This window comes from Zootoca vivipara, chromosome 10 (genome assembly GCF_963506605.1).
Source record: "Zootoca vivipara chromosome 10, rZooViv1.1, whole genome shotgun sequence".
Lineage (NCBI taxonomy): Eukaryota > Metazoa > Chordata > Lepidosauria > Squamata > Lacertidae > Zootoca > Zootoca vivipara.
Genome location: NC_083285.1, coordinates 71,839,683 through 71,859,944, shown reverse-complemented (window position 1 = coordinate 71,859,944; position 20,262 = coordinate 71,839,683). Strand labels below are relative to the sequence as shown.

The window sequence follows — 20,262 nt, the reverse complement described above, 5'->3', positions numbered from 1 at the left end:
ATATGGAGCTTCTGCCAGAGCAAAAGACTCTCCTTCACCTGACGGGTTGATGGAGGAGGCAGTTTGTCTGCCAGCATAAATCTCGGCTCACAAAATAGAACTTGCCTCTTGGAAGTTCTCATGATGGGTGATGTGAATGGCAATTCCCCTGGGATAAGCAGGGCTACGCCTGGGGGGACCAGACTGCCAGGGTGACACCCCTGCCTGGGATCCCTCAGAGCTCCTCTCCACCAGCCTCCATGGCTCCAAAGCCTCTCTGCCATGGCGCTGGCTGGACGCAGCAGGATCCCAGCTTCCCTGGCAGAGCGGAGCATCCTTCTGGCCCAGGGACTCGGCCACGTTCAGGCTCTGGGCCCCTTTGCTGTCTGCCCAGGGCCTCTTCAGAGACAGCCCCGACGGTGCAGGATGCCCTCAGCCTCTGGATACCCACACAGATCTGCCTCTTCGCGTGCTGCTGGCTTGTTTGGTTGCCTCCATTCTTTTTATGTGCATGCCATTTTGTATAAACAACTGGCTTTGGGATTTTATTATTGTTTTGCTTCATTGCAAACTAGCTGGGAAGGGACTGCTGAAGAGTGCTGTATGAAGCTGGCATGCAAAGAAACGAAGGGCTCCCCCCGCTCTGCCCCAGGGCCCTATCAGGAAGGCCAGTTGGCAGGACTTCCAGGGCCAGGTACCTACTTGAAGCGGACCTTCTCGTCCATGTCCAGTGGGGGCTCATGGGTGATGAGGCTGACCAGCTCCTCCATGCAGTGCTGCTGACACAGGAAGTCCACCAGCTTGTGGTTCTGCGCTTTGCACTCCTGGAGGATGTCATCTTCGTCCATCAGCTCGGGCAGAGTCACATCCTCCTTGTCCAGCAGCTTGTCAACATGCGACGTGGTGTTCAGGTCAAATTTCCAGAACATGGTGAGTGTGAGCACCGACCTGCAAGGAGCCGGAGAGAGCAGCAGCAGCAGCAGCACAGTCAGCATAACGCTAGGCCAGAAGAGAGCCCCACGTCCCCTTTCCCTGAAAGACTCTGTGAATGCCTGGGCCAGGGCCCGAGAACCTCACAGGAACAGGTGCACTCTGGGAAAACTGGGTAACAGACGAGCCCGCCCCTTGGAGAAACTCCATCTTCTGCTAACTGGGCAGGAGTCCAGGCTATGCAGAAACGGGTAATAAACAGCCTCTTCCTACGGAGCTCCCTTACTGATTCTATTTATTTATTTATTTTAAAAAAAACCAGTGGTACTTTGGTTCTCAAACTTAATCCATTCTGGAAGTCTGTTCCAAAACCAAAGCTCTCCAAAAGCAAGGCGCACTTTCCCATAGAAAGTAATGCAAAATAGATTAATCTGTTCCAGACTCTTACAAACAACCCCTAAAACAGCAATTTAACATGAATTTTACTATCTAATGAGACCATTGATCCATAAAATGAAAGCAAGAAACAATGTACGGCAGTCACAGAATCAATCGATCAGTAGCTGAACTGGTTTGCACACACTCACAAAAACAAAACAAAAAGAGCCGGAAAAACAAAAATGCAAAACAAATAGGCAGACCTCAGTGTAACACTCAAAATGGAAGCGTAACACTCAAAATGGAGCACGTTCAGCTTCCAGAAAAAGTTTGCAAACCAGAACACTTACTTCTGCATTTGCAGTGTTTGGGTTCCAAGCTGTTTGAGTACCAAGGCGTTTGAGAACCAAGGGACCACTGTATTTATAGTCGTACCTCGGGTTATGAACTCTGCAAACCCAGAAGTATTTTCGTCGCATGCACGTTCTGCGCATGCACAAAGCATGAAAATCGCACTTTGCGCATGCGCAAAATGACACTTAGGGTTACAACCATTTCGGGTTACGAACTGTGTCCCGGAACGGATCGTGTTCGTAACCCGAGGTACCACTGTATGCTGCTTGTATCACAGAAATAAATCCCAGCGGTTTACAACAATATAGGAAAACGAAACATACAGCAAAATCATAACAAATTAAAAACAAGTTAAAAGCAAAAGCCTTGACCACAAACATCAGGAGACCCTTGTGGGGGGCTGCAGTCAGTAGGGACCAAATCCTGCAGTTTCCCTGCCCCTGCTAAGGCTGAGCTCTCCTCAGGTTAGAGGTTCCTCTTTCGTTTCCCACACCATCAGGGGGCACACAGTCCCTCCACCGACATGCAGGTCCCTGCAGCCCACCCTTTTCAAGGACTGTGCAAAGCCCAACGGCCCCCGGAGGAGTCAGGCTGCCAGCCATCCAGAGTTAGGCAGGGCCCTCCTTCTGTGCTGCAATACTGCTCAGCTGCATACCCGCCAACTTCTCCCTTTTTTCAAGGGAAATTCCCTTATGCTGAATAGGCTTCCTCACGAGAAAAGGGAAAACTTGGCAGCTATGGTTCAGCTGCCCTGTGGCCCCCGGGCGCTGACTGGGCTGCCCCTCACCCCCTCTTGCAGTCACTTTTAACATGGCTGCAGGTAGATTTCCACTCCAAATTCAATGGATGCTTCAGATGAAGGGAGCACATCCAGTCTTCTGGAAACCATCAAGAAAATGCTGGCTCCTGCAATATTCCCCAAGTGAAATGATGCCCAAACAGTTTGTCCCCTCCCCCCCCAGCATAATTCAGGTAGGAAACTCCTTGGTGCAGGGCTGGCTCCCTCAGCTTAGGATACTCTGAAAAGCACCATGCTAGTGAGGGACACAACAAAACTGGCCCCCTCCCATCTCACGGGGTGGCTGCATAAACCTTTTCCAAGGGGTGTGTGGAAGGTGGCCAAGCAAGAAAGGGCTTTTCGGCAGGGATTTCTTGTCCTGAAACACTTCCCTGAGGGAGACAGGCCTGGCTCCTAGTCAAACAGCTTTTTGGCCCCCAGCTAGGACTCTTTTAACATTCCTTCCCTACATATATTACCTCGGGGCCTGGGGGTGGAAGGGAACACATTGCTTGTTGCAAAATACATACTCCTAGGCAGCAGGGCAGCGGTGGACCAGATGCCATTCAGCTCAAGTCAAGCTGACTGGAGATCTATCACCTTTGAGCAGAAGAAAGGCTCTTCAGGGTTTTCACCAGATATTTTGTTCTCTTTGCAAACTAGGATAGAATCATAGAATCGTAGAGTTGGAAGGGACCACAAGGGCCATCCAGTCCAACCCCCTGCCAAGCAGGAAACACCATCAAAGCATTCTTGACATATGGCTGTCAAGCCTCCGCTTAAACACCTCCAAAGAAGGAGACTCCACCACACTCCTTGGTAGCAAATTCCACTGCCAAACAGCTCTTACTGTCAGGAAGTTCTTCCTAATGTTGAGGTGGAATCTTCTTTCTTGTAGTTTGAATCCATTGCTCGGTGTCCGCTTCTCTGGAGCAGCAGAAAACAACCTTTCTCCCTCCTCTATATGACCTGTACATGTCCCTCCTCTATATGACCTCTATATGTAACCTGTACAAACATAACCAATTACTATAATTCAACCCCCCCTTTTTTGTTTAAAAGGTGCTCCTGCAACATTGCCTGTGAGCTGGAAATAGAGCCCCTGGACCTGCAGGACTTGGCTTCTGGACCCCACCACTCTGGTGACCGTCTTCCTGTGTTTACAGAGGCTACACAGTCTTTATTTTCAGTTACATTTCAGGGAATTTATTGGCTGCTTGGGGTTAACAGGAAAATGGAACAGGCATTTTAAAACCGCAATACCCCAAGCAGGGTGGCAACATGAGAAGGGGCCTTTTCTGCAGTGGCTCCCCCTTTGGGGGATGCTCTTCCTAGAGAGGCTCACCTGGCCCCATCCTTACATACCTTTAGGCAACAGGCAAAAACATTCCTCTTCTCCCTAGGCTTGGACTGATTAAACAATCCGTGGCCCTTGGGGGGGGAAGTATTTTTTTGTGTTACTATGGTATGTATTTTTATGTTTTTATATTGGAAACTGCCCTGTGATGATACTCATATGAAGGGCAGCATAGAACTTTAACTAAAAATAATAACAAAATAGTAATACATTTAAAGCCCACCTAAATTAATCCAAGAACTTGTGTTTTTAAAAGCATCATTCACCTGACTCCAAGACGGAAATGGTGGGCCCCCCCCAGGCATCTTTCCAAGGGCAGCCTGAGCCCCCCACTTGGGAGTCCCCTGAAGGCAGCAGCCCTCCATCTCCTCTGTGGCTAAGGGAAAAGTCTTCTAAATTTGATTAAAGAAGCATCACTGGACAATAGAGATGGGATGAATTAAATAGAGCGCTGCTCCCAGGCAATTCACCCATTGCAACAGTTAAGATTTGATGCAAAAGTGAATAATGGAGTTCGAGAGCTGGATGATTATGGAGGAGATAATGTGTTTAAGGACTAAACGAGGGAAGATCAGTGTTTAACTTCTGCTCAATGTCAGGAGAAAATGGGAGAGTTTAAGACACTCTTTTGAATCATTTTCAAATTAGACTCTCTCTCTTTCTCTTCCTGGGGAAAGCATCCACCATACCTGAAGGAGTGTCTCCACCCCCATCATTCAGCCCGGGCACTAAGGCTAGGCAATGTTGGGTTTTCAACATCATGGTGTATCCCAGACAAACATTGCAGTTTGGTGATACAGTGGTACCTCAAGTTAAGAACGTAATTCGTTCCGGAGGTCCGTTCTTAACCTGAAACTGTTCTTAACCTGAGGTACCACTTTAGCTAATGGGGCGTCCCGCAATTTCTGTTCTCATCCTGAAGCAAAGTTCTTAACCCAAGATACTATTTCTGGGTTAGTGGAGTCTGTAACCTGAAGCGTCTGTAACCCGAGGTACCACTGTATACCATGATGCTGAAAAAAGCTGCACTGGCCCCAGCCAGCGAGATGCCAGGAGAAACTGCTGCAGCTCTCATGGTGGAAGCTGAGGTGCTTTCACCCCAGCACCTTGCAGGCTGCGGCCAATACAGCTGGCCCCCGCCGGCTGTTCAGCCGGTGGGGGTGGGGGGGCGGAAAGGCTCCTGCCCCCAGCGGAGCCAGCCCCGATTCCCCTTCCACTCGCACTGGAACAGCAAGGACCTTGGGGTGCTTGGCCAAGCGCCCTCTGCCTTCGCTGGCATGGGCTCCATAAAACTGCTTGGCTGAGGCGAGGGCAGCAGCAGCGCGCTCCTCAGCCAAGCAGCTTGAAGAAGCAGAGGAAGGAACAAGCTGCATCGGCACTTCACTGATTCAGCTTGATTCTCCCTCTGCCGGGGCAGAGTACGATGGCAGTTTCACCATCAGTATATCCCCTCCCCCCACCGAGAGCTTTCTGGCCATCCTGCACCCTACAGCACTGCAAAGCACACAGGGCCAGCAGCCTCAGCCCCACTGCTCTTTGTAATGGGGCTGCGCAAGAAATGTCAGCAAGCCAGCAAGCAAGGGCTGCAAAGGAGCTCTGCTTTCAACCTCCCCTTCCTTTGCTACTGGACTATGGAGCACAAGGCCCACCCTGACCTAACCTCTGGCCCCATGTGTGCGTGGCAAGAGACTCTCTGCTTTCTATGGCATAAGGAGCCCAAGGGCATGCAGAATTAGGCCAGCTGAAACAAAAGGGCTTTGGCAGGATGAACCCTGCCTGGGGTCTCAGCAGAGTCGTTGGGTCTTACCCAAGAGCAGGTCCCCCTCCCCTGCAATGCTGGAAAAGGGGGGGCAGTATCCTGCCTGCACCCCCACCCTCCCAAGTCAGGCAGATGTGCCTGCCAGGTTTGGCCTGCGCTTGCCCTGCCCACACACCCCAAAGCCTTTCCTCTTGGCTTCTAGCTCATGCTCCACCAGCCAGGGCCTGGGGCTCCCTTTGAGGTTGTGCAAGGCTCACATTTCCTGGGGCCGCCTGACATTGTCCCTGTTAAGCTACTTCCAACTGGAAGACAGTCTCCCCATCCTTCCCAGGGAGACACAGGGAGTCCTTTGCTCCACCACCTCCCATGTGGAAGCCTCTTGGTGCAACACTGCGTGTTGTGCGCATCTCTAGGTAAGAACCTGAGAAGAGCCCTGTGGCTGGATCAAGCCCAAAGGGGCCCATCTAGTCCAGCATCCTGTGCTCACCGGGTCCAAGCAGATGCCTGCATGAAACATCCCCTGACAAAAGGGGGAAAGCCGCAAGCAGGGTGGATAAAAATCAATGATTTTTTTTAAAAAAATAAAAAAAATCGGATTTTTTTGATTTAAATCGGATTTTTTTGATTTAAATCGATTTTTTTGATTTAAATTGAATTTTTTAAAATAAAATGCTTTTTGAGGAAAATATATTACCATCCTAAGGTTATTCCATCATGAAATAAAGATTAGTTTTTTAATTTTGTAGAATAAGGTTGTATATGTTTAATTTTTTGGATAAATAAATTCCATTAATCCATTCACAATGTCATGCTCTTCCAGAGGTTTTTGTAAGATTATTGGGCAGTTTCTCTGCCTACAAGATATTATCACAGATGCTTGGTTTACTTTTGCAGTTCTCAAAACTGAATTTGACTCAACAGAGATCACATGCCTCTTCTTCACAGCAAAAATGTTATAACATGAACAGAGTTGAGAAAAAGACCTTAATCCTATTGTTCTACAAACCTATGAATACAGAAACAACCCCTTCAGTGCTAAGTTTCAAGAAGTTCAGTGAATAGAATAGAAACAATATTTTTCTGATTGTTTGGAGTGGACAGTATTTAAGTTTTTCATGTGTAGGCTGGGCTGACAGTCTAAGTTTCTTAAAATATATATATTTTGTTTTTGTTTAGCCAAATTAGTTAACAAACATGGATGTTTGTTTAAGCAAATAACATATGCTGTAATGTTATTGTTTCAGTTGAATAAATCTATTTAAATTGTTATTAAGGTAATGATTATTTTTCTCCTTCCTAAGTACAACAGTAAAGTTGTCCAAATATGAATAACCCATTAAACTGGGGATAAAAAACTAATATGAAAAGTTGTTATTCCAAAAACCTTCATCTACTTGCATATTAAAGTTATACCAGCAAGAATTAGTCTTTACGTAGAAAACTATGATTTAAATCAAGCCTTACTGACTAGTGATTTAAATCAAATCCACCCTGGCCGCAAGGAAGCTACTTCATACCAACAATTGTGAAGCTTCGGAGTTCCCACCAGGGACTCCAGCCAGGACCCCCTGAGAGGTGGGCACAGGGAGGGCACCTCTGCCCAGTGTAGCCTCCCCATTCCCTGCCCTGCAATGCTCTGAGGAAGCTGCCTTACACGGAGCTAGGCCTCAGGGGTCCATCCCTGCACTGACTGGCAGCGTCAGGGATGTTGCCTGGGACTGAATTTGGGTGCTGAGCCTTCTGCCAAAACACGGGGGCTCCAACACTGGCAGGTTTGCAACTCCACAGAAAGAAAGGTAAAAGCCGTCTGGAGCTGTGGCAACTTCCTTTGGGGAACTCAGATCTGAATAGACAGAAGTGGATGTGAAAGCACCAGGGAGACAGACAAGCCATCAAAGGAGCTTTTAACTTAGGCTCAAGACTTTAATTCTTCCCAAATGTTACATCAAACAATCGCCATTTTCTGCAGGCAGTTTCCATCCATACGAAGCTGCCTTTCAATGCCAAGGCCACAAGTGGATGCCAACCAACACCCACTTTTTTGTGCTGCTCAGCTGAAGAAACAGCAGTGGCTCCTCATTGTCAGGCCTCAGACCCAGTCCGAGCTTCGAGTCAGCTCCAACTTCTGTGCTGCTCCATTTACCTTCTCCTGCAGGCTCTGAGGCTGAGGACTGAGGAAGGCTAGTTGCTGTTTCATGGGCTCTTTGATATCTGAAGAGAGCTGCAACACTCTCTTTCAGGACAAAACAGACGGAATCATAGAATTATAGAGTTGGAAAGGACCCCAAGGGCCATCAAGGAAACTCAGCTAAAGTACCCATGACAGATGGCCATCCGACCTCTGCTTAAAAACCTCCAAGGAAGGAGAGTCCTTCCAAGGGAGTCCATTCCACTGCCAAACGGCTCTAACTGTCCGAAAGTTCTTCCTGATGTTTACAGTAGTTGGGATCGCCTTTCATGTAACTTGAATCCATCAGAGCAGGAGAAAACAAGCTTGCTCCATCTTCCACATGACAGCCCTTTAGATATTCAGATATGGCTATCGTTTTCCCTCTCAGCTTTCCAGGCTAAACACACCCAGACTGAACAGGGTTGCCTGATTTCTACACAGGCACACTAATAAGATCCTATTTGGATCTGACCATATATTGAGCTATCCTTTTCAGCAGTGGCGTAGCAAGGGGGGGCGATGGGGGTGGGTCACCCTGGGTGCCACCCTGGAGGGGGGGTGCCACTCGGCGCCCCCCACTGGGGAACATTTCTTTCCTGTTGCATGAGATTTTTCAACTGTTCTTATATGTTCTTTCAATGCTGATTTCATATCTGAAGTTGGTTTTGTTCTGTAAGCTCTAGTTTTTTGCAATTCATGTTTTTCACTTTTCACCAGAGCCAGAGCCGCGTTTTTTTTGGGGGGGGGGTGTTTGACAAAACAAATTCTGCACCAGGTACCACCTGGGCTTGCTACGCCTCTGCTTTTCAGAAGGGAAAAGCAACTTGCCAGCAGCCCCCCAGAGTTGGTGGCATTAGGGAGTTTTGTTTCTGAGAGTGCTAGTGGCTCCAGGCAGAAGTGCAGCTGATCAGAAGATATGACAAGGCCCTGAAACTGTGACTGTCACAGCTGCTTGCCAAAACCCGTCTCTGAAGAAAGAAGCCATGTTCCAAAACACACACACCCCTTCCTCCTCAAGTCCTGTTTGGGAGCTTTCCTGGGGAACCTTCCTGGCCAATGCCAGAAGCAGACCAAGAGGGTCCTCTGGCCTCATCCCAAAGGCACTTCTCACGGACCCCACACCCAGGCTCCTCCTTCGCATACTTCTGAGGGTCCTCTCCTACCAAATATGGACACCCCCTCCTGCTCCTTGGCAGTGCCCACAAGCCAAACGATAAAGAAAAGCCAGCAACAGCTCCTACCTCTTGTGCAAACCTTGTTTCAAAAGCAAGACCTTCGCCACAGACAGAGGTACATCTGGCTTCTTGGTTCAACAGAGGACTCCACTTCGAGAACACCTTCCATTGATCTCAGTTTACCTTTAGTTGCTGTTTTTGCCTGACAAATAAAAGGAAATGAAAACACCATTAATACTGAAAAGCACAAACCAAGCAGAAGGCCTCCAGGTGTAAGAAACTGCACCAGATAGAGAGGGCCAGTGGGTGGGTGGCTAAATGGACAAGGGTGCCATTTCCCACATGCCTAGCCTGATCCTGCACTGTACGTATTTACTCGGAGCCAAGTCTCAGCAAAGGATTGAGGGAGCCTTTCCTTACAGCCCCCTTCAGTTTGCAGACTCAGCTGTGAAAAGAGAAGAACACACATTTTGTTTTCCTGACACCGCTCAAAAGAAAGATCTAGGTTGTCAAGGAAACCCAAAGGCTACTTCCCCTCATTCCAAAAATCCTCACACCACCAGAATACAAGCACAGCGCATTCATTAAGGCCCCCTGCTCCATGAAAGAGGCAAAAGGGAATCCAGGTAATGTCCCCAAAATCCCTGCATGAGCCCAAGCCTGGCTGCAACCGAGCCCATCTCTCCCTTCTGCTCTTTCTGAGCAGACCTTGACTGGGTTTTCCCTTCAGCAGTCCAGACAGTTGGGGAAGGGAAACCTGGCATTTCATTGGGGGAAAGAGCAACAACACAGTGTAACAGATGCAATAAGAAATGCCCCCAAAGGTACACCAGCCGGCCAAAAGGTGGCAACAGGAAGCCTTCCCCAAGCCTGGAAGGACTCTGAATCTGAACTGAAGAATGCCTGAAGCCAGAGAAAAGGCACCACCTCACAAAGCAAACATGCTGAACCCCAGGGGCCCATCCGAAGCCTGGCTTACCCACCTGTACCCCATAACCACATCAAACTCAAACCAGTCGGGGGCCTTTAAGGAGGCCCTTTAGGAAAGAAAGCGGACTCTCCACAAGGCCACTGAGTTCTTTTCAGCACTGGGTGCTATTTCCAGGCAATGAGGACAAAGCGAAAGGGGCAGAAGCCAACATCTGGTGACCTGGGGGCACAGACCTGGAGGTGCTGAACAGGGAACATTTTCAACACACTGCCAAAACACAATATGCTGTGGCCTGTGGCCTTCGCTTCCTCTTACTCCTTCCCAAAGAACAAGAATTTCAATCCTTTCACATGCTCTGGGGTCCACAAACACGCAGGCACACATGCACGTGTCACTTCCAATGGCACACCACAAACCGCCAAAGGTCAGTGGGGCAAAGAGAGTCTCCTTGTCCCTTCCTGACCTGAGCCCAGTGAGAGAGCCGGGCTCTGCCTGCCCCCAGCCACCTCTGCCAAAGGCCCATTCCCAAAAGGCAGCTGGCTGTGAATGTCCAGCCAAGTCTCCATACACAAGCCAAATGGGGCCAATCCAGCAGCCATTTGCCGTGTGGGGAGTCCCCCCTCCCACAACTTCCCAACCATGGCAACAATGTCTTTTCTGGCTTCTCATCCTGCTGGCTGCTCAGAGGAACATATTGATCGGAGCCCAGCTAGATCCAGAATGGAAGGCTGCCAACCTCAGGATCCCTCTAACCCCCAGAAAGAATATGGAGTAGATGATTCAGCAGGGGAAATACAGCCCAGAAAAAGTAAGGAGGTAGTACAAGAATACTTGGCTAGTTTAGATGCATTCAAGTCTCCAGGGCCAGATGAACTACATCCAAGAGTATTAAAAGAACTGGCAGAGGTGATTTCAGAACCACTGGCAATAATCTTTGAAAATTCCTGGAGAACAGGCGAAGTTCCAGCAGACTGGAGGAGGGCAAATGTTGTCCCCATTTTCAAAAAGGGGAAAAGAGAGGACCCAATTACCGCCCAGTCAGCCTGACATCAATACCAGGAAAGATTCTAGAGCAGATCATTAAGCAAACGGTCTGTGAGCACCTAGAAAGAAACTCTGTGATCACTAAAAGTCAGCATGGGTTTCTGAAAAATGAGTCATGTCAGACTAATCTGATCTCATTTTTTGACAGATTTACAAGCCTGGTAGATGAAGGGAATGCTGTGGATGTAGCCTATCTTGATTTCAGCAAGGCCTTTGACAAGATGCCCCATGATATTCTTGTAAAGAAGCTGGTAAAATGCGGGCTAGACAATGCTACCATTCAGTGGATTTGTAGCTGGCTTACTGACCGAACCCAAAGGGTGCTCATCAATGGCTCCTCCTCATCCTGGAGAGTAGTGACTAGTGGGGTGCCACAGGGTTCTGTCTTGGGCCCAGTCTTATTCAACATCTCTATCAATGACTTGGATGATGGGGTTGAGGGCATCCTGAGCAAGTTTGCAGACGACACCAAATTGGGAGGGGTGGCTAATACCCCAGAGGACAGGGTCACACTTCAAAATGACCTTAACAGATTAGACAACTGGGCCAAAGCAAACAAGATGAATTTTAACAAGGAGAAATGTAAAGTACTACACTTGGGCAAAAAAAATTGAAAGGCACAAATACAGGATGGGAGACACCCGGGTTGAGAAAAGTACATGTGAAAAGGATCTAGGAGTCTTGGTAGACCACAAACTTGACATGAGACAACAGTGTGATGCAGCAGCTTAAAAAGCCAATGCAATTCTGGGCTGCATCAATAGGAGTATAGCATCTAGATCAAGGGAAGTAATAGTACCACTGTATTCTGATCTGGTCAGACCTCACCTGGAGTACTGTGTCCAGTTCTGGGCACCACAGTTCAAGAAGGATACTGACAAGCTGGAACGTGTCCAGAGGAGGGCAACCAAAATGGTCAAAGGCCTGGAAACAATGCCTTATGAGGAACAGCTTAGGGAGCTGGGTATGTTTAGCCTGGAGAAGAGAAGGTTAAGGGGTGATATGATAGCCATGTTCAAATATATAAAAGGATGTCATATAGAGGAGGGAGAAAGGTTGTTTTCTGCTGCTCCAGAGAAGTGGACACGGAGCAATGGATTCAAACTACAAGAAAGAAAATTCCACCTAAACATTAGGAAGAACTTCCTGACAGTAAGAGCTGTTCGGCAGTGGAATTTGCTGCCAAGGAGTGTGGTGGAGTCTCCTTCTTTGGAGGTCTTTAAGCAGAGGCTTGACAGGCATATGTCCAGAAGGCTTTGATGGTGTTTCCTGCTTGGCAGGGGGTTGGACTGGATGGCCCTTGGGGTCTCTTCCAACTCTCTGATTCTATGATTCTATGATTCTATTCTAATAGATTAGAAAACCTAGGACTGCCACGAGTCCAAGCAATAATGCCTTCGAAAATGGCGTTTGGGCAGAATTTCATAAAAGCGGTTAAGATGTCTGGGGAAACTCGGTATATAGCAGCCCATATCAGCAGGGTTTTTGGGTGTGTTTAAAAAAAAAAAATTAACAACCTTTGTGTCCTGATCTTCGCTTTTTGAAATATGGCAACCCTAAGAAAACCATTCTACTCTCGTTCTTGGTGACAGTGAGTGAGATTTTCTGGGTAAATGCTTGCTTTTTGAACCCAAGTCTGCAGCATGAGACAAAGTGTTTTCTAGCTGTTCCTGGAGATGAGTTAGCAAAGTTTGCTGATGACACCAAGTTGTTCATGGTGGTTTTTAACTAGAAGAGGCTGTGAAGTCGCTCAGATTCGGGAAGAGGTAGACTCCACCGTGGGAGCAGGGCCGGGGCGGGGGAGTGCTAGAGTCCTGTCTAGTCAAGTTTTGTGGGATCAATTTCAATCTGTTACCTCTGAGGATGTGGACAGGCTGCTTAGACGAATGAAACCAACCACCTGTCTCCTTGATCCTTGCCCATCCTGGCTTATAAAAGCTAGCCAGGAAGGGCTGGGCGATGGGCTTCGCGGGTTGGTAAATGCTTCTCTCCATGAGGGAGCCTTCCCAGACCCGCTGAAAGAGGCGGTTATTAAACCGCTTCTTAAAAAACCATCTTTAGATCCGGCCATTATGGCCAACTATCGCCCAGTCTCAAATCTTCCATTCTTGGGCAAGGTGATTGAGCGAGTGGTTGCGGAACAACTCTAGGCATGCCTGGAAGAAGCGGACCATTTGGATCCCTTCCAGTCAGGATTCAGGCCTCATCATGGGACTGAAACTGCCTTGGTCGCACTGGTCGATGATCTCCGGCGGGCTAGGGACAAAGGTGAGAGCTGTTTCCTTGTTCTGCTGGATCTCTCAGCGGCTTTTGACACCATCGACCATAACATCCTTCTGGACCGTCTAGAGGGCTTGGGAGCTGGGGGCACTGTCATGCAGTGGTTCCGCTCCTTCCTCCTGGGCCGTGTTCAGAAAGTGGTGGTGGGGGATGAGTGTTCAGACCCCTGGGCTCTCACTTGTGGGGTGCCTCAGGGTTCTGTCCTCTCCCCCATACTTTTTAACATCTATATGCAGCCGCTGGGAGAGATCATCAGGGGGTTTGGGCTGGGTGTCCATCAGTATGCTGATGATACCCAGCTCTACCTCTCTTTTAAATCAGAACCAGTGAAGGCGGTGAAGGTCCTGTGTGAGTGCTTGGAGGCGGTTGGAGGATGGATGGCGGCTAACAGATTGAGATTGAATCCTGACAAGACAGAAGTACTGTTTGTGGGGGACAGGAGGCGGGCGGGTGTGGAGGACTCTCTGGTCCTGAATGGGGTAACTGTGCCCCTGAAAGACCAGGTGCGCAGCCTGGGAGTCATTTTAGACTCACAGCTGTCCATGGAGGCACAGGTCAACTCCGTGTCCAGGGCAGCTGTCTATCAGCTCCATCTGGTACGCAGGCTGAGTCCCTACCTGCCCACTGACTGTCTCTCCAGAGTGGTGCATGCTCTAGTTATCTCTCGCTTGGACTACTGCAATGCGCTCTACGTGGGGCTACCTTTGAAGGTGACCCAGAAACTACAACTAATCCAGAATGCGGCAGCTAGACTGGTGACTGGGAGCGGCCGCCAAGATCACATAACACCGGTCCTAAAAGACCTACATTGGCTCCCAGTACGTTTCCGAGCACAATTCAAAGTGTTGGTGTTGACCTTTAAAGCCCTAAACGGCCTCGGTCCGGTATACCTGAAGGAGCGTCTCCACCCCCATCGTTCTGCCCAGACACTGAGGTCCAGCTCCGAGGGCCTTCTGGCGGTTCCCTCATTACGAGAAGCCAAGTTACAGGGAACCAGGCAGAGGGCCTTCTCGGTAGTGGCACCCACCCTGTGGAATGCCCTCCCACTAGAGGTCAAAGAGAACAATTACCAGACCTTTAGAAGGCATCTCAAGGCAGCCCTGTTTAGGGAAGCTTTTAATGTTTGATGGATTTCTGTATTTTAGAATTTCTGTTTTTTTGGAAGCCGCCCAGAGTGGCTGGGGGAACCCGGCCAGATGGGCGGGGTATAAATAATATATTATTATTATTATTATTATTATTATTATTATTATTATTATTATTACTACTACTCCAAAAGGATCTCTCCAAACTGGGTGAATGAGTTTTAAAATGAAAAATCGGATGCAGCGTTAACAAGCGTAAGGGGAAGCATGCACGCAGGGGCAAAATATCCTAGCATTACATAGATGCTACTGAGGTCTGAGCTGGCGGTGGCTGACCAAGAATGCCTTGGGCTTTGCTTCCCCTGTGGGCCCAGGCAGAAGGGAATCCTCAGAGGCTCCTTTTCGGTTGGGGGCAGTATTAGAAACTGGGACAGAAAAGTGCCATTTGACGATTAGCTTATACACCTGAGTTTCTAACACTGGCCAAACCCTGTGCAAGAGTCAGCAGTAAATGAATGGAACAGAAGTTACAACAGAGAAAGTTAGGAAAGAGGAAGAACAGACAGGAGGCAAGGAAGCCCTTGCAGATGTAGAGGGGGGGGGAGGGCTGGCTGGAGAGGGGGAGGAGATGGAAGGAAAAGAAACTTCCACTCTTAAACAAGGAATTGGATGAAAACAGGGAGAAAAGCAAAACATCTCGTTCAATATTCCCATTAGAGTAGGGTTGCTGTGAGCAGACACTGTTGGACACTCAGCACCAGTCCTAGTGGGGGACAGAACCACCACATTTTGTGCTCCAACAATCCCTTTAGTTTAGTTTAGTCGTTCAGTCGTGTCCGACTCTTCGTGACCCCATGGGCCATAGCACGCCAGGCACTCCTGTCTTGCACTGCCTCCCGCAGTTTGGTCAAACTCATGTTCGTAGCTTCGAGAACACTGTCCAACCATCTCGTCCTCTGTCGTCCCCTTCTCCTAGTGCCCTCCATCTTTCCCAACATCAGGGTCTTTCCCAGGGAGTCTTCTCTTCTCATGAAGTGGCCAAAGTATTGGAGCCTCAGCTTCACGATCTGTCCTTCCAGGGAGCACTCAGGGCTGATTTCCTTCAGAATGGATAGGTTTGATCTTCTTGCAGTCCATGGGACTCTCAAGAGTCTCCTCCAGCACCATAATTCAAAAGCATCAATTCTTCGGCGATTAGCCAACAATCCCTAGGCACCTGCAAAATGAATCCCATGAAAACCATCCTAGCTAGTGGCTGTCACTACATATTGGAAGATGGAGACAAACCTTCCATCCCTTTTTCTCTACCCCATGCACTGATTTAGGCAACGAGTATTCAGAGGCATTGGCTGCCTCTAGCAGTGGAGACGACAGCCAGCATGGCTAGGAGCCATGGGTAACCTTGTTCTCCTTCCAGAATCCTCTCTTAAAGCCATCCAAGTTGCTGTTCATCATGGCATCTTCTGGGAGCAAATTCCCCAGTTTCACTATGCATTACGTGAATAACTTTATTTTGTCTGTCCTGAATCTTCCCATTCAGCTTTGTGGGAGGCCCCAGTTTATCCACATGCATAATTTTACACACCTCTATCATCAGTAATTTATTAATCTCCTTCTACACCATCATCTCAAGCCAACGTACAATAAAAACAGCAAAATACAGTTAGTAACAGATACTAGTAGCAGAAGATACATTTGAAGTATGAATAAAACACTACAAAATAGCCACTCCTGGCAAAGGCCCATTCATCCAGCTGGAAAAGCCTACCAGGACAGAAATGTCTTCATTTCAACTGTTTCCAGAAAATTCAGACAGCGGGAACCTGTCAGATCTCAGCAAGAATGCTATTCCACAGAACAGGGGCTCTGCTCCAATTTTTGGAACTTGCAGGAGAATCTTTCCTACAGGCCACAGCAGCCTACTGGGTGCATAAGACAAAGGGTGGCTTCTCAGGCACCCCGGTCCTGCGCTGCACAGGGTCTTCTATGTTAGCCCAACACCTTGATTTTGGCCCCGTGCCAAGCCAGGTGTTCTTTGCTGGCAGTTGTTTCCCTCTCAGGAAAGCCTGCTCCATTCTGAACCAGCTTCAGCCTCCAAACCAACCCCAAGGGCAGCCCCACAGAGTGCATTGCGGTAATCAAACCATGAGGTTGCCAATGCACCAACAACTGTGGTTAAGCTACCCTTGGCCAAGAACGTCCACAGCTGTCTTACCAAACAAGGTCAGAGAAATGCCCAACTAGCTGCCAGAACATGTGCGCATCCAGCAGGAGAGCGGGATCCATGAACAGTCCAACTGCACACTTGCTGCTTCTGGGATAGCGTGACCCCATCTAGGACAAGCAACTGCAGACTTCCCAAACGCAGGAACGATTCACCCACAGAGCTTCTTCCCCCATGCCAGGCTTCAGGCACAGCTTATTAGCCCTCCTCCAGCCCACCTACTCAGCCATTCCCAATTCAGATGTTACAGAGAAACAGAGTTGGGTATCATCACAAACTCACGACACCTTGCTCCGAAACTCCTAATGACCACTCTCAACTCCAGATGTTAAACAGCACTGGAGACCGTAAGGGCCATGCGGCATCCCACAGCTCAAAAGCCAAAGGACATCTCAGTTTCTGCAACCTGATGCCCAATGGTATCAAAAGAACAACTGGACTAGATGGGCCCCTTTGGTCTGATCCAGAACGTCAGAAAGTTGAAAGAGCCTGCTGGATCAGGCCAGTGGCCCATCTGGTTCAGCGTCCTGTTCTCACAGTGGCCAAGCAGAGCCCCCTTTTGGGAAACCCGCAAGTAGGTCCCAAGCATAAGAGCCTGATCCCTTTCACCAGCCACCATGGCTAGCAGACATTAAGAGCCTTCTCCTCCTCCATGAATTAGCCTAATTCTCTTCCAAAGCCCTCTAGGTAGCTGGCCATCATTGCCTCCTGTGGGAGGGAGTTCCAGAGTTTTAACTATGTGCTGCCTGATTAAGCATTTTCTTTTATCTTTTTATTATCTATTTACTTATTAAATTTTTATACCGCCTTTCGCGTGAATATTACAGGGTGATTCACAACATAAAAACACAAACCGAGAACACAAAATACATTACGAAACAAAAACAGACCAATAAGCCCCCCAAAAAAACCAATTTAAAAGGCATAGAATGTTAATCAGCCCAAGGCCTGGTTGAAGAAAAGCGTTTTTGCCTGGCACCTAAAGGTATGCAATGAAGGCACCAAGGGAGCCTCTCCAAGGGGAGACTCTTCCAATTATTTAGCTTTATTGGATGTCCAGAATTATAGAATCAAAGAGTTGGTAGGAACCAAGAAGATCATCTAGTCTAAGTTAACCCCCTGCAATGCAGGAATCTTTCGCCTGATGTGGGGCTCAAACCCATCACCCTGCGGTTCAGAGTCTCATTCTCTGAGCTATCCCTCCATTCTAGTGTTATGAAAGAGAGGACAAAACTATCCACTTTCTCTACACATCATGCATGGGTTTATGAACTTCCACAGCCTCTTACAGCTGCAGGGATAGTCCCATGTTTACCAGGACTACCTCTGCTGAAGGTGAGCCTCCTCACAGATGCCTACATCCCAAGTCGTCCAGGGCTTCACCCATCCAACGAAGCCCCCTCGGCAGCCCAAGCAGGTGCTGTGTCCCTGAGGTGCCAGGTAGCCCTCACAGCAGCAGAATCCGGCACTAGCCACATCAAACCAAGCCCCCCGACCACCTCCCATGGGTGCCCTATGCACAGGGCCCAAGGCAGAATTGGGAGGTGAGCAGCACCCAGGGTGGATCTAGGGGAGAATGACCAGTTCAGTTGTACTGGGCGTGGAATTTCTGGGGCGCTGGATTTTGGGACCACTGGAACTGGAGACTGGCAGAGCATGCAGAACCATGGCTCCACTGCCCTGGTTCAGGAACAGCTCTGGCTGGCGAACCAGCCATAACTGGGGGGGGGGGGAGAATATTCTTAGCCACAGAAGCCACCTGGACCTCAAAGGGCAAAGGTGGGTTGAGGAACAACCGCCCCCCAGGCCATGCAGCTGCCCCTTTGAAGGCAAGCAGGACTCCATCCGGAGCAGGCCAGAGACCAAGTTCCTGGGGAAGCTCTCCCTCAACCCTCCATATTCCGGGGATCCTGCTTCCAGGCCCCTGGCTGCCTCCAAGCCCTGATCCTGCACCAACACACCTCCATCTGGTGGGGAAGCAGTCTTTTTTATTTTTTAGATTCTTTATTACAGAAGAATTTACACAGAAAATAAACACATTAAAAAACAACACAAACAGACCATAGACACTAACAACACCTCATTTGACATTACGTACCCTTTAACTTCTGATTCACCTCACTGTGCTTTGTATACCTTACTAGTCTATTTGCCAGGAGGTAATGGGACCAGTGGCCAAAAAAACTAAGCTCATGGCCACTCATCACCTCCTGGCAAATAGAAGGGGAAGAAATGGAGGCAGTGAGGGATTTTACTTTCTTGGGTTCCATGATCACTGCAGATGGTGACAGCAGTCACGAAATTAAAAGACGCCTGCTTCTTGGGAGAAAAGCAATGACAAACCTAGACAGCATCTTAAAAAGCAGAGACATCCTTGCCGACAAAGGTCTGTATAGCTAAAGCTATGGTTTTCCCAGTAGTGATGTATGGAAGTGAGAGCTGGACCATAAAGAAGGCTGATCGCCAAAGAATTGATGCTTTTGAATTATGGTGCTGGAGGAGACTCTTGAGAGTCCCATGGACTGCAAGAAGATCAAACCTCTCCATTCTTAAGGAAATCAGCCCTGAGTGCTCACTGGAAGGATAGATCCTGAAGCTGAGGCTCCAATACTTTGGCCACCTCATGAGAAGAGAAGACTCCCTAGAAAAGACCCTGATGTTGGGAAAGATGGAGGGCACAAGGAGAAGGGGACGACAGAGGACGAGATGGTTGAATGGTGTTCTCGAAGCTACCAACATGACAACAGTGTATCTGACGAAGTGTGCATGCACACGAAAGCTCATACCAAAATAAAAACTTAGTTGGTCTTTAAGGTGCTACTGAAGGATTTTTTTTATTTTGGTACCAACATGAGTTTGACCAAATCGCGGGAGGCAGTGGAAGACAGGAGTGCCTGGCGTGCTCTGGTCCATGGGGTCAGCCCCGATCGACTAAACGACTAAACAACAAAGTCTATACGCACATCATTTTTATTATTCTTTTCAGTTAGTTATCAGGAAAAAATTTACTTTATAATTTCCTTCATCTTCAAGATTCAATCCAAGTCTGTCAGGAGATTTGTGTTGTTGTTGAGTCTTTTAAGATATTCTCTGAACATGGTCCAATCTTTACTCCATTTCTGGTTAGAATTTCCTCTTCTTCTCCCTCCCTGGGGACGCCAAAGTCCTGCCCGCTGACGTCCGCCCCCTCCAGGAGAAGCAGGCCGGGGGAAGGCGGCGGGGCCCGTGAGCTCCCTCTCGGGAGGCGGGCCTGCAGGTAGCAGTCCCCCGGCGCAGCGGGCAGGGCCTGGCCCTTCCCCAGAAGAGGCCCGGGGTTTCGGGAGCTGCCGGAGGCTAGCCACCCCCACCCGCCACGAGCCCCCCCGGGGGGGGCAGAGGGACCGTCGCTGCCGGCTCTGCGGGGCGCTTCTCGCTCGCCGAAGGGGAGCCGCTCGGTGGTGCTTCCAGGGCCAGGCGCAGTCTACCTGAGGAAGAGGCCCACGCGAGGCGGGGAGGGGGCGGAGGGGGGTTCCGTTTCCATAACCCGGAGGAGGCCGCTCTCTCTCCCTCCCTCCCTGGAGGCCTTACCTGGGGCGGAGGTGGAGGGAATCCCGAGGCGCCTCCTGGGCCGGCCGGCCTGCCTCGCTCTCCCTCCGCCGGGACTCGCGGCTTCGCGGCCTCCCCTCAGCTCCAAAATGGCGGCGCCGACAGAGAGCGCGGGAGGGGGAGAGGCCAGGCGCGCCTGCGCACAACGACCCAGGTCGGCCAGAGGAGGCGGAGGACCCGGCCGGCCTCGCGGGAGCAAACGGCAAACGCCGCCTCCCCCTCCTCCCGGGCGC

General features: G+C 49.4%; 1 protein-coding gene across 3 annotated transcripts in view; it reads right to left on the bottom strand.

Moving 5' to 3' along the window:
- Window positions 1-20,160, bottom strand: part of PPP6R2 (protein phosphatase 6 regulatory subunit 2) — a 45,959-nt gene extending 25,799 nt beyond the window's left edge. For 2 of the 3 annotated variants that reach the window (XM_035127189.2, XM_060279357.1), the window contains exons 1-3: window positions 20,012-20,160; window positions 8,947-9,082; window positions 682-927 (exon numbers count right to left, since the gene is read on the bottom strand). In XM_035127189.2, coding sequence (XP_034983080.2) covers window positions 682-908 — 227 coding nt within the window. In that variant the 5' untranslated portion in view covers window positions 909-927; window positions 8,947-9,082; window positions 20,012-20,160. The remainder of the gene's footprint in view (window positions 1-681; window positions 928-8,946; window positions 9,083-20,011) is intronic. The other variant, XM_060279356.1, reaches the window with a different exon arrangement.
- Window positions 20,161-20,262: the final 102 nt, after the last annotated feature.